Source organism: Hipposideros armiger, unplaced genomic scaffold (assembly GCF_001890085.2).
Source record: "Hipposideros armiger isolate ML-2016 unplaced genomic scaffold, ASM189008v1 scaffold_665, whole genome shotgun sequence".
NCBI lineage: Eukaryota > Metazoa > Chordata > Mammalia > Chiroptera > Hipposideridae > Hipposideros > Hipposideros armiger.
The window spans coordinates 40,383-54,394 of record NW_017732015.1 but is presented as its reverse complement, the minus strand read 5'-3'; the positions used below and the strand labels follow the sequence as shown (position 1 = coordinate 54,394).

Here is a 14,012-nt window from a genome sequence, read left to right as displayed (position 1 = left end):
AAAATTATTGGAGCTTGGATGGGATGTGTTGCCACACCCACCATACTCGCCTGACCTTGAGCTGTCAGACTTCCACTCATTTCACTCTCTTCAAAGCTCCTTGCATGATACAACGTTCAATTCAGATGAGGCTGTAAATCAGCACCCTTGTTCATTTTTTTGCAAATAAAGACAGGTCCTTCTATGAACGAGGAATTATGAAGCTCACTGAAAGATGGCAAAAGGTTATCGAACAAAATGGGCAATATATCATTGATTGATCTTTGTTCTTTATATAAATAAATGACCTTTGAAAAACAGACAAAATACATCATGACTTTTCCGACAATCCAATTATACCCCCCCCCCAAGCAAGGCTTGTTAAGGGATTAAATGAAATTACAACATACCACTCAAAATAAAAACGTTTTTCTTCCATTTTTTCCTCCTTATTTTCCTTTAAGTTTATGCATTTTTATTTTTCTTATTTTATTTTCTTCCATTTATTTCCTTCCATGTAGATATTCTACTTTAGCTTTGCAACTGAATTTCCAAAGGAGAAAAGGATCAATAATAATTATACTACCACATGATCTGGAAAACAGTTTTCCTTAGTGATCTGTAGTTATTTCAATCACCAGATAAATAGTTATATTATGTCAGGCCAGTTCTTTTAATCATGTCTGAGCTCTAGGAGAAATGTTCATTGGGCTACATCAACTAAAGTTAGGGTGGCAGCAAGGCATGGCCTTTGAGGATGGGAGACCTATTAGGAACTTCTTGTGGGAAGAAAAGTAGGCATGAATTGTTATCTTTTATAATTCACAAAAAGAAACTTCCTTCATGTACTTAACAAATATTTACTGAATATATTTATGTATTAGATATAAATCCTATAGAAATAAATTAAGATAAAAAATATCTACACCTATGATGAGCTTAAATTCTATGGTTGAGGTGAAGATGATGAGAGAGTTGATTAATAGTAAATTTAATAAGAGTATAAAGTGATAAATGTTTTTGAAAAAACTATGAATAAAAATAAATCAGAGGATGTAATTTTAGAAGCAAGTATAAGAAATACATCTTAAGCTATATATTCTATTGCCTCAGTTTCTTCTTAAAATACTTTTTTGCATGCTATGCAAAATTCAAGCATTTAAAAAAGAGTATAGAACACAAAATAAGGTTTCTTCCTTCCTTGATGCCACTCTCATTACCTGCCTTATCCATCTCTTTAGCATCCTTCCAAAGATTTTTGTGTGTCTCTATGCTTTTAAGTGTATAGATTCTTTTCTATTTTTTAAACACAGGTGGTGTTTACACTGTACTGCACATTGATTTTTCATTTCATTTAACAATTTATATTGGAGATGGTTCACATCAGAAAACATAGGGCTGCCTCATTCTTTTTAATGGGTGCATGATGCTTCTGTATGAGATTCTCAAGCATACCTACAGAATAAGATGAACCCAAGGCCAAGGCCTGCCTGATGGGTTAGTAAAGGTAAAGGAGCCACTTTTAGATTCAGATGGTTTCTGAATTACACAGACAGTAAAGGGAGGAGTGGCCAAGCTCTGCAGTGACATGGTCCCTGCCTCACACACCAAAATGAGAACACTGAAAGAAAACAGGTCAGATGACCATGACACTAGCTGGGTAGCCCTGTTACTGGAGATCTAATTCTAGACAGGTAAACAATTCTATATGGTGCAACTCCATTCTCAGAGGGAAGAGTGGAAAACCTCATCAGAACCTAGGAGGCAATGAGAAACTGTAATGTGGCAACCTTGTATGAGGCACGATGCATGTGGGAGATGGACTTGGAGTCTCTTTCTAGACCTCCATTCATTTGTGTTTCAGGAGAATCACAAGGTGCCCTGCCGAGACCCAGATCACCTGTCGTGCATATCTTATGTGGATAGTGGTGCCAGGTCACCGGGCACCCTGGCAGAACTGTTTCACTGTGGACTAAGATAACTTTTAATTAACCCCCTTTTGGTGGATTTTGGGGAAATTTCAAATTTTTTATCATTCATACAATATTGCCAATTGCACACATTTGTGTATAATTGTAGGATAAATAGCTAGAAATAGAGTTGTTGGGTCAGAGTGTGTTTCCAACTTGGAATGATATCGCCCTTTCTATGATACTGTATTAAGTACAGTCCCACAAACAATGTATGAAATACTTCTGTTTCTTCATGTCCTTGCCAACATTATACAGATTTTGGTCTTCGCAATCTAAGTTAAAAATATCATTCAACCATGAATTTGCATTTATCTTTTTGAATCAAGTTGATTATCTTTTCATATACTTGAGAGCAATATGTATTTTTAATATATTTATGTTCTTTATCTATTTTTTCACTGAATTACCTTTTTAAAATAACCTGTAGGAGGTTTTTATTTACTAATTAAAATTTGAAGTGTGTTTTCGAGTTATTTGGGGGGTGATGTCATTATACATGCATTTTTGTGGAAGTTCATGAGGATATATATTTTTATATTGACAAAATTGTTCATATATTTTATTTCCAGGTTTTTAAGATTTATGTCATATTTAGAATATGACAATATTCAGTTGTAAAAGTACTATCTCATATTTTCTTTAAAACTTTGATAAAACATGTTTGAAGAATATATACATATACATACATATGTGTGTGTGTGTGTGTGTGTATCACAGGGTTTAATTTAATCTAGTTTTTCTTTTTCTAAGAAGTCTTATTAAAATATATTTGTGATTTTGTAAAATGCCATTCAGTGTTTATAACATGATGGATGACATGTGAATCATATACTTTGAAAATATGTTTTTAATAGTTTGGAGCTTATAAGACAGATATGCAAAAGAGAATCACGAAGTGCTCTTGGTAAGAAAAGACTTCTTGAATTACAAGGATCTCAGAGAAATTGGATCTCTGAGATCTTAAAAATTTCTTCTGAAGCTCTTCTGCTCCAGGCTGGAAATGAAGAGAATTGCTACAGTCTCTCTCACAAGCATTTGGAGAAAGTCACATGGGCTGAGTGATGTGAGCTGGGATGGCATTCCAATGAAAAGCAAAGACCAACATTCTTTCTGTTTTATTTTTGACAAAATATTCCATGAGCTCTTGTTTGTTTTCACCTTCTAAGTGGGAGGGGAAGCAGAGAACTGCATATATCCTAATGTAGCAGAAGCCCTAGTAGATGCCTCATAGAAAGTCACATACCACTTGGTTGATATCCCTAAGGTACTCTACAATGGAGGGGTAAAAGCTACCAAATTTTCTTGCCAGATATGATCACAGCATGATAAATTTCAAAAGGAACATTGGTTTCTATAATATAATTAGCCTGGATGTAGAATTTGATAGGGTGGAGCTCTAGAAGAGCGGTATATGTTTTGACAATGAGTCATTGGAACCCAGAACCTGAATTCAGTAATCCTTCTAGCTGGTAGTTTCCAGGGCTCATATGTGTAGAAATCAAATCAGTAGTGCAGATTCTGATTAATTAACAATATTTTAATAAAATTAACTGTATGTTTAGATATGTTATTTAGCTCTATTCCTTCCATTAAAGGTGCAAATATTGCTTCTGAGTTACAGAAATTTAGAGTTTTCATTTTCCAGATTTATACAACTAGTTAGTGCTAAAGTGATTACAACACAGGACTCTGGTTCCCAGTGCTCTTCTTCTCCAAGAAGAATCTTCAAAGACTGGAGAACTCTAGCTGTTCTGGAGACTCCTGTGCATGTCTCTTGCATTTCAGTAAAGTCAACATCTAACGTCACTGTTACAGTCAATCTGTCTTCTTTTATGAACATTGGAGGAAGTTGGCTTCACACTCTGGAAAGGGCTAGAATTCTATGAAGCAGAGGTTGCTTCATGGGAACATCTCAAGGTATTTGTTTCCTAGGAAACTCTTTTAATGAGGTACCAAGAAATTTGGGCATTTCATGAAAAAAAATCTGTTCCAACTTCATAAACTGAATGACTTCATTGGATTTCTTCCCCCAAGTACTGACATTCACTTTAATGCTATGCAGCTGTGATTCCATACTGATTCTCTACACAGCAAACCACAGACAGATAGACATAAACTTAAAAGTTAATGTTAAATCAGGCAACTAGGTGAAATTTAGAACCATCTCTTATGCCATTAGTGGTAAGGTATTTAGGGAAATACTGAACCTTAAAATGATTTTATGTTTTTTGTTGTCCTCAAGTTCATAAAAGTTTTCCCTTTGCTTTAACATCATCCCAATATTGTGTGTATTTTTTTGTTTTTTTTGAATCATTTAAACAAAGTTGAAGAATGAGAATGATTGATATTCAAAGATTTCCAGTTATCAGCAACCTTAAAAAAAATCTACTGGGTATCTGCACTCTGAGTCAGAGTGACAAATTTTCTTTTGAAATTAATGAATGGAATATCTTATCAATAGTATTCTAAACTAGTGTTAGGATCAAGAGAAAATCTTTCTTATAGCTCATGGTATTGACTGAATAAAAAATAAGTCAGACCTTAAGTTTTCAGTTACTCATCTCCACCTCCATTCTTCTATTCTGTATCCCATCAGTGATTGAAATTGTCTCCTAATAGGGTTTCAACCATCTGTCCAGCACCCCCCTCTTCTCACCTACTCATAAGTCTAAGCTACTGTGTAACTGCTTCAGAATAACTGCTCTAAAATGGTGGTTCTCAAATGTTAGGGTACCTCAAAGTCACCTGAAGGAGTTTTAATAATGGGTTCTTGAGCTCCTCTACCAGAATTTCTGATTAGGTAGATTTAGGTGTGACCTGAGTATTTCTGTTTTTAACAAATTTCCATAGGATGCTAATTGGGCTGGCTGCTGAAACATACATTCAGAATTACTAGCCTAAAACTGGTCATGTCACAACCCTGCAAAAAAACATTTTGTGGCTCCTCATACTCCACAATTTAACTTTCTTAACATGGTTCACATGGCCCATCATCACCTGGGTCATCCCTCATTCTTATGTTTTATCTTGCACTATCCCCTGCTTCAAGTGTTGTATTGATAAAGGCTTAAAATTTGGCTATTCAGGGCACCCCCCCAACAGAGAGACATGTACATGTGTGTATATGCATGTGCATGTGTACAAACATTAGATTATTTTACTGATATAAACAATGTGTAGATACAATTCAAAAATAATAATATTCAATAGTATCTATTGTAAATTCCATATAACCAATTGATTCTTATAGTATGTTTTTGTTGACTTTTCACTAAACTCTTTTATCTGTAATTATATACAGTCTCTGTCACATATTATTTTTCATATTTCTTTATCAACCCTTTACAAATATAAAAATTTTTCTTAGCACACAGGCTAGAGGAAAACAGACTAGGCCTACAGGTTGTAGTTTGCCCATCACTGATCTAGACAATAAACAGAACAATAAATCACTCTGATTTATATGTGCCAATATTCATGGTGTAAATATTCCCACCATGGTAGATTTCAAACTCTAAAAGGAATGTTACTGAATATGGAATTGGGAAGAGATGCACTGTAACAGCTCAATATAATGCATTTCCACCACACAGTTGTAGCAGCAGTAAAACAAAACAAAATAAAACAAAACCTTGTGCACCTATAGTTAGATGTATAGAGTTATAGAGATAAATAGCTAGACAGATATAATAAAATAATTCAGAATCAATGCATTTATTACTTTTTATATTACTTTATTGAATCCTAAATTTATATAACCTATTTTTTTATAATGACTGTATTTACCAGCCAGCTTACAAAATTCCTGAAAGTCTCCCAGTCGGCCCTCATGAGTTGGTACTAGCTGATGCCAACACTCCACTGCGCGTCTATTGTTTCAAATCCCATAAATATTGGGCTGTGACATTCATGCCCTGTGCCCTGCATTGATCTCTGGCTGGCCTACCTTTCTGACCTTCCTCATCTGGCTAACATGTGCTCTCTCCTTAGTTTCACACAATGCCCAGTGCTGTTCTCTACTGTGGCTTTCACCTCCTTGTTCTGTACCAGTCACTCCAGGCCAGACTCCGTTTATAGAACTCTACCTGTAATCTCCATATTTTATTGCCTAGAGCAGAGCCTGGTATACAGTAGTATACAGTTTCATAGCATTGATGCATGTCACTGTGCCTCTTCTCTAAGAAACTGAGAAAGAAACAACTGTCCAAGGGTGTTAGTTAAAAGTTTGCTTAGGAACGAAGGTTAAAGACAAGTGCCTACAGTGTAGATTCTAGATATTTTTGGATTTTATTTATAATTCCTTTTTTATTGAGGTATGACTATCATTGACATGTGACACTTCTTAGTATAATCCTATATCTTCCATTATCCCAGCTAATTTAATTTAATTTTTGAAAAAAAGGTGACTGAATTAACCAAGAGACTAAACAGTGATAAAAGGTGCTACAAACAGAAATAAATAAATAAAATAAGAAAATACAAAGGAGACTTGCGGGCATAAAAATGTGCACAATTAGCTGATGTCTTGTGGGCCACCATCATTGTTGCCCAGGAATCTTCCCCACACTCACTGCTCAGTTTCCCTCCACAGACTCCTCCACTATAGGCTGCCTGGTTTCCATTGAGGGGAAGATAAGCACAGGGTAAGATTTCTCAGGGCTCCACATCTTCTCTCTATTGCTCCTCTGTTTACTGATTTTCATACTGATCCTGAGCAAGGCTCCTGGGGATCTGTAGGAAGTGTCAACTCACCTCATAATCTATGTCTAAGGCATCTGCCTCACCCTTGGTCCGGAAGTGCTGCATGGACTTGTCCACGGTGAAGTTCACCTGCTTGCCAACCCGCTCGATGAGGACTAAGTGCCAGTGCTGGTCATCCAGGAGGCTGCCCAGGGTGGCCGAGGGTGGGCTGCTACTGAGCCGAGGCTTGCTATCATCTGTGAAGGGGAGAGGAAAGCGAGATGGCATCTATGCCTCAAAATGTTCTGCAAGCAATCCAGCTCTCTCTATTCTAAAGGTAAAGGCCCAGAATTCTGCTGGGCTTGTGAAGAAATTTCAAGCTTTGCCCACAAATTCCAGGACCAAATTCTGAGTTAGTTGATAGGCACACCCCCTTCTAGACATAAAATGACATGTTTTCAGGACATGAACAATTAAATAATAAAAGGAACTCTATCCTAATGGCCGCAAGAATAACATTGAAAATGGAGGTTATCACATTTTAAAATAACACATATTCTCTGCATTTCAATTGTTCTTGAATGGAGGAAGTGGATTTAGAGCACTGTTTTGGAGGACAGTGAACTGGGAAAGTAAAGGGAAGGCAGTGTGCACAGTGAGTTAGATAAGTCTGCAGGTAAAGCCAAAGGAGAAGAAATCATCATTTTAGCTGTCATTTTCAAGTGTCTACTATCTACACAGCAGGAATTTTATAACCTCCATTTTTAATACTCTAAGGTAAAATTATTATCTGCATTTCACAAATGAGGAGACAGGTTCAGTGACGTTAAGCACGCATGCCTCTGATATGCAGCCACGGTTCCAATCCAGGTCTACTTAACCCTTCTCACTCTGACCCTGCTGTGGGTCATATGTGTTGATTCAGCCTAAATTGAGCTTGGAAGAAACCCCTTGGGAGGATCTGACAGATTTAGGTGGAAAAGATGCCTGGTTACCCCTGCTCTCTGTCCTTCCTTCAATTTTAGATGAGTTCTTGACTATTCCCTATTGTCAAAACGATTACAGAATTTTTATTTGCAGGACGGCTCAGACATAGCAAAATTAACCATTAAATACAACTAATTATTACTTACATATAAAGTTTCATTTAAAAAAATATTGTATGCACTCTGTCCCCTTAGTGACTGAAAGCTAAATGTCCCTTTCCTCTGTCTTCAGATGTGCTTTACCAGAACAGCTATAACAGCTTGCCCACAGTGTGACATTAAGGGGGCGGGAAGTGCCATTTTCCTGCAGGCTGCTCACTTCACCCTCATTATTACCCTAAGTCACCACTTCCTGTAGGGGTAGAACATCAAACTTATTGTAATTGAAAATGAGAGCCTGTGAATTCATACCTAACTTTATTTCATTGATTTATTCATTATTTATTTTCCCACAACTTTTGAATTCTCACAATTTGTCAAGTTACGTTAATGAATTAATATAAATTTTTTCTCCCTCCCTTCTTTCCTTCCTTCCTCCTTTCCTTCCTTCCATTTTTCTCCCTCCCTTCTTTCCTTCCTTCCTCCCTTCCTTCCTTCCATTTTTCTCCCTCCCTTCCACAAAGAAGTATTGAAATATACCTGTGCTGCTTACAGTGATAGGTGACATATAAAGAAAATAAAGGAGACAGCTAACAGGCACACTGCCTGCTGTGAAGGTCTAATGTAAAGACTCTCAATCAGTAAATCCATAAAAAGTATTCCAGCTGGTAGTTTAATGAGCCAAGGAAATGCAGGGTAGGGAGCTGTGAAGGCCTCCTTATGGAGCAGTGATGGGCCAAAACAAGGAACATGGTTACACAGTCAGGAGAAGCACATGCCAAAGCATGAAGGGATAGTTCAGGAACATGGTAGAGGGAATCCACATGGCCCAATGCCATGGCGACATAGGTCTGGTTTATATCTTTCAGGACTAGTGTGCTAGTGTGTGGGAAGTTATAGCTTGTATTGTACCTTTAAGAAATGGAAGCCATTGGTGAATTCCTAAATCAGAGATTACTAACTCTAACATTTAAGAAAGGTTATTTTGGCTACTGTATGAGAATTTGATTAGCATGCAAGACTAGCAGTAAGATTAGCAGTGATCTAGATGGAGGACAAAGGGGTTTAAGTCAAGAGGGAAAAGGAAGGATGGATTTCAAAATGGTAATAAGGTGTCAACATGTGGTGGCCCTTGCATGTCCCTTGGATATTACAGGTGGAGGTAATAAGGAAAGATTCACCTAAGTATGAGTTCTAGGATCAGGTGAGTGAAATATACCAGACTCTCTCTCTCTCTCTCTCTCCACACACACACACACACACATACAGATACACACACATCCCTCTTATTTATAAAATAAAATGTGTCCAAGAGTTAATGGTTGATCAAGAGCAACAAAGAACACATGATCATCAGAGACAAAGGAAAAATATGGCACAAAAATTAAATATTGATTCCTGATAACAACTATCAGTAAACTAAAAATAGAAAATTTGCTGAACCTGATAAAGATATAGAAACCTATAGCTAGCATCAGACTTAATGGTGAAATAAAATAATATTTCCCCCCCTAAGACTGGGGTGGGCAAATCAAGAATATCTGCTCTTACCATTTCTATTCAACCTGTACTGCAGGTTCTAGCCAGTGCAATAAGGCAAAAAAGAAAGAAGAGGCACCCAGATTGGGAAAGAAAAAGTAAAACTGTAACAGATCTTATGAAATCTACCAAAAAAAAAAAAGCTGGAATTAATAAATAGGGATGCAGTTGGGGAAAGTTGTATAGAGAGGCTAGAAGGAGAGGCAGGTTCTTCATAATTATTGTTATGATGGTTTCATGGGTAGGCACATATGTCAACACATAATTGTATAATTTAAATGTCTACATCTTGCTGATGTCCACTATACCTCAATAAAAAAGAATCAAAAACATATTTAACAAATATAAGAAAAATTTAGAAAAAAAAACAACCTAATGATTGGCTGAGGGAAATGTAGTATAACTTATCTAAACTGTTGGTTCTTGATAAATAAAATTAATATTAAGGTTTCACTTTGAATGTGATGTGCATCTCACTTTCTTTTTTTCTTAAAAGGGGAAAAGACATTTAACAATTATTTCTTAATAATAAGTGGATCTTTAAATCAACTTCAAGCAGTAAAATTCCAAGTTGGTGCTGCCACCTTACTATCCTTTCATCCACTGCCACTACGGTCACCAACATCTTGATGGGTCAGAACATCAGAACAGTCAGATGCTTACCCGATCTTGACTCTTAAGTTGTAAAGTCAGCCTTCCTCTCCATGACCTAACCTTGGCTCACAAAATTTGCTACTAAAATTCCATCCAATAATTTCATTCATGAATTTGTCTTCAGAGGAATAAAAGTATACATCTTCTTAAGTAAAATACAGCAATTTCTCTTTTACTTCATTTAGTGAAACCATAAACCTTAGTTAACACACTTACATTTTCATGTAAAATACCTCATGAAATATTCATANTATGACTAACAGCTGATTTTCTACAGAAACTCTGCAGGCCAGAAGGGAGTGTCAGGAAATATTCAAAGTGATGCAAAATAAAGACCTACAACCAAGATTGCTCTAACCAGCACGGCTATCACTTAAAATTGAAGGAGAGATAAACACCTTCTCAGAAAAGAATAAACTTAAGGAATTCATTGCCACCAAGCCAGCATTGCAAGAAATGCTAAAGGGGCTTTTTTAAACAGAATAAAGGGGAAAACAAGATAACCCAGAAAGATCAAATAATACAAATAACAAAATGGCAATAAATATGCACCTATCAATAATCACTTTAAATGTGAATGGATTAAATGCTCTGATCAAAAGACTGAATGGATAAGAAAACAGGACCCATGCATATGCTGTTTACAAGAGACTCATCTCAGATCTAAAGACACACACAGACTGAAAGTAAAGGGATGGAATAAGATATTTCACACAACTGGAAATGAGGAAAAAGCAGGAGTAGCAATACTTATTTCAGACAAAATAGACTTTAAAATGAAGACTACAATAAAAGACAAAGAGGGACAGTACATAATAATAAAAGGATCAATTCAACAAGAGGACATAACCCTAGTAAACATTTATGCATCCAACATAGGAGCTCCTAAGTACATAAAACAGATTTTGACAGACATAAAGACGGAGATCAACAGCAACACTATCGTAGTAGGGGACTTCAACACTCCGTTGTCACCAATGGACAGATCCGCCAGACAGAAAATCAACACGGAAACTGGCCTTAAATGACATTTTAGACCAGCTGGATTCAATTNATATTGAGGAATGTAAAAAGTGTTCATAACTTTTTACCTAGTAATTTACTTTATGGAAATCTATCCTAAGAGAACAAACTGAAATATAGTGGAATACTTTATAATGCTAAATAACTTAAAAATTGGAGATAAGATCCAATTATTTGGAAAGAGATAAAAAGTGTATAAACTTAGAATCATCAGATGGCACATTATATAGGCATCTAAATCTACATAATATTTAAAAATTGTTTATATTATTTTAAAAGTATACTCAGTAGTGACTGCCATTTTTGATAAAACAAAAAGTAGCATTGAATAAGGAAGATATTCAATAATCTGCACTGTATTAATTTAAAATATAAAGCAAAATAAAAAAGTATAAATGTAGAGTAAATCACAACTATGGAAAAGAAATAGATAAGTATATAGTAAAGCTTAAGAATGAATTAATAAAAATATTGTCAGGTTTTGATTTTCTTTTCTTTTTTCTGTATTTTATAGTGACAAATATTTTTGAAAATGAGAAAAATAAATAAATTTTAAAAATATGTAATGTTTATCTTGAAGAGCAGATTCATTGAAAGCTATGTAAGTGATGTGTAAATTATTGGATATGTCTTGTATTACAAGTTAGTTTTTAATTAACCAAGAAATAACAGACATAAATGAATTTCACTCACTCCTTCATTCATCATTCTATGCTAACACTTGGGAATCATGTATTAAAATAAATTGAGTGAAAGTTATTTTGTTTAAACAACTGGGGAAACAGAATTTCTGCTTTTCATCAAATAGGATGTTTCAAATTGTATTGGGTTGTTGGAAAAATCATGACCCATTTTTTCAACGAAAAACATAGAAAAATATGTCATGACTTTTCCGACAACCCAATATCTATAATTGGTGGTACCAGGTTAGTATAGATACAAACACTATACTTGGTTAGTACTAGGAAACAGCCCATCTTACCTAGAAATGTCATTATTAGACATTAGAGGAAAACTTAATTTTCAAAAATTTTAAAAATTGAGGGTTCAGGTCAAGAAGACAGAGTAGGTAAACAATGTACTCAACTTCTGTCATGATCACATCAAAATTATAACTAAACTACAAAAAAGCTCATTATGGATCACCTAAAGTCTTGATGAACTGAAGCTCTACAACTAAGGACATATAGAAGAAGCCACCTCAAGACTGGTAGGAAGGGCAGAGTTGTAGAACAGGCTGGTCCCACACCAACATGTAACCATTAAAAATCAGGAAAGATATCTTGCCTGTGGGGGGTACCCCTCAAAGGATCAAGGGGTCCCAGTGCCACATCAGGCTCCTCAGTCCAGGGTTCCAGTGCCAGGGAGAAAAGTCCCCATAATTTCTGACTGTGAAAACCAGTGGAGATTGTGGCTGAGTAAGAAAGCAGGCAGTTGGAGTTCACAGCTCTCCTCTTAAACGGACCATGCAAGGACTTAATCACTGACAGAATCCCTGGCTCTGAGTCCCAGCAGTGAAGTAGCAATTAGAGAGGCAAGAGTCACAAACGGAGGAACCGAGTTGTCTGGTTTCAGGGCAACTGGTTTCAGAAAGCTGGAGAGCCAACTTTCTCCTGGATGGAGGAGCTGGAAGAAGCCATTGTTTCTTTGTTGAGCCTGCCTTCTTCCCAGTGTGCAGATGTAGGCAGCTGCCATCTATGCATCTCCATCAAGTTGGCTAATACTGTTCATTCACCTAGCCTTGGTGATTCTGAGACCCATCCCTGCCCAACTTTCAGGCACACTCAAGCCACTTCCAGTGGCTTTTTGGTACAAACAGCCTGCCTTGACTCAAGCTGCAGACTTTCCTGCATCTCTCAAAGTTTCACAGAACCCAGACAAACAGCAGCATGTGATTTAAACATATCCCATACCTCTGGCTGAGCAGCCCTAAGTCTGGCACTAGTGGCAGCCATCCTTGGTTCACAGCTTGGCTTCTCAAAGCACCTCCAAGCACACTGCCAGTGGAAGCAATATGTGGATTGCTCTGTGGCTCCTTCTGGGTGGCCTTGGGTGGGATATTGGCTGTAGCTGTACTTGTCCTGCAATGGTTCTCCTCCCAGGTGGTCCTGGGGCTGGTGCACCCAGTGGCCAGTTGTCAAATGAGCTAGAGCATCAACCAGCATTCTACAAGGATCACAAACCCAAAGAGTGGATGGGGCAGTCATCCTGCTGAGTTCTGCTGAAAGAGATCCTGCTCTGTAGGATCAGCCCCTGCACAACAGCTTCTCCACTGTAGTCATGGCCACTCCTCACAACCAATGAGCCTGAGGGTGAATCCCTCTCACTGATATGCAAACAGCAACCAAAGCTCAACTACAAACGGAGGGCACACACAAGCCACACAAGGGACACACGTGAAGTGTGCAGCTCAGGTGACCAGGAAGACTGTACTGAGCCCCACAATACACTTACTACATCAGGCCACCTTACTAAGACCAGCAAGCAAAATAGTCCTACCTAATACTTAGAAACAAACACAGGGAGGCAGCCAAAATGTGGAGAAAAAGAAATACGTCCTAAATCTGCACATCAATGGTAGGGGTTGATCCTCATGCTTATTGATTGTGAGGACTGGTTGTGACTACAGTGGAGGAATTGTTGTGCACGGGCTGCCTTCTCGGCATATCATCTGTGGAGGTGGCCAGGTGGTGTTCCAGCTTGTTCCATAGCCAGCCATTGGGCATACTGGCTCTGGGACCCCCTGGCGTGGGCCTGCTGCAGGCCAAATTCAGAAGCAGCCTGTGTCCTGCCCAGGGCCACTGGGTGTGAGCCACAGAGCAATCCACAGGTAGACCAACACCCATTCTGGGCTTGGAGGTGCCTCAAGAGGCCAAGCTGTGAACTGAGGTTGGCTGATACTAATGTTGGGCTTGAGGCTGCTCAGCAAGAGATATGGGGCACACCGAGGCCAGGTGCTGCCTGTTTCGATTTGTGAACCTTTCAGAGATTTAAGGAAAGTACACATCATGAATCAAGACAGGCTGTTTATATAGAAAAGCCACTGGAAGTTTTGGGTTGGCCCACAATTTGGTGGGGT

General features: G+C 37.5%; 1 protein-coding gene across 2 annotated transcripts in view; it reads right to left on the bottom strand.

Annotated features, from left to right (window-relative positions):
• Nucleotides 1-14,012, bottom strand: part of CNTNAP5 (contactin associated protein family member 5) — a 464,696-nt gene that overhangs the window by 434,080 nt on the left and 16,604 nt on the right. The window contains exon 2 of one of the 2 annotated variants that reach the window (XM_019626328.1): nt 6,705-6,889. In XM_019626328.1, the coding sequence (XP_019481873.1) occupies nt 6,705-6,889 (185 nt within the window). Of the gene's footprint in view, nt 1-6,704; nt 6,890-14,012 lie in introns of those variants that run through there. The other variant, XM_019626329.1, reaches the window with a different exon arrangement.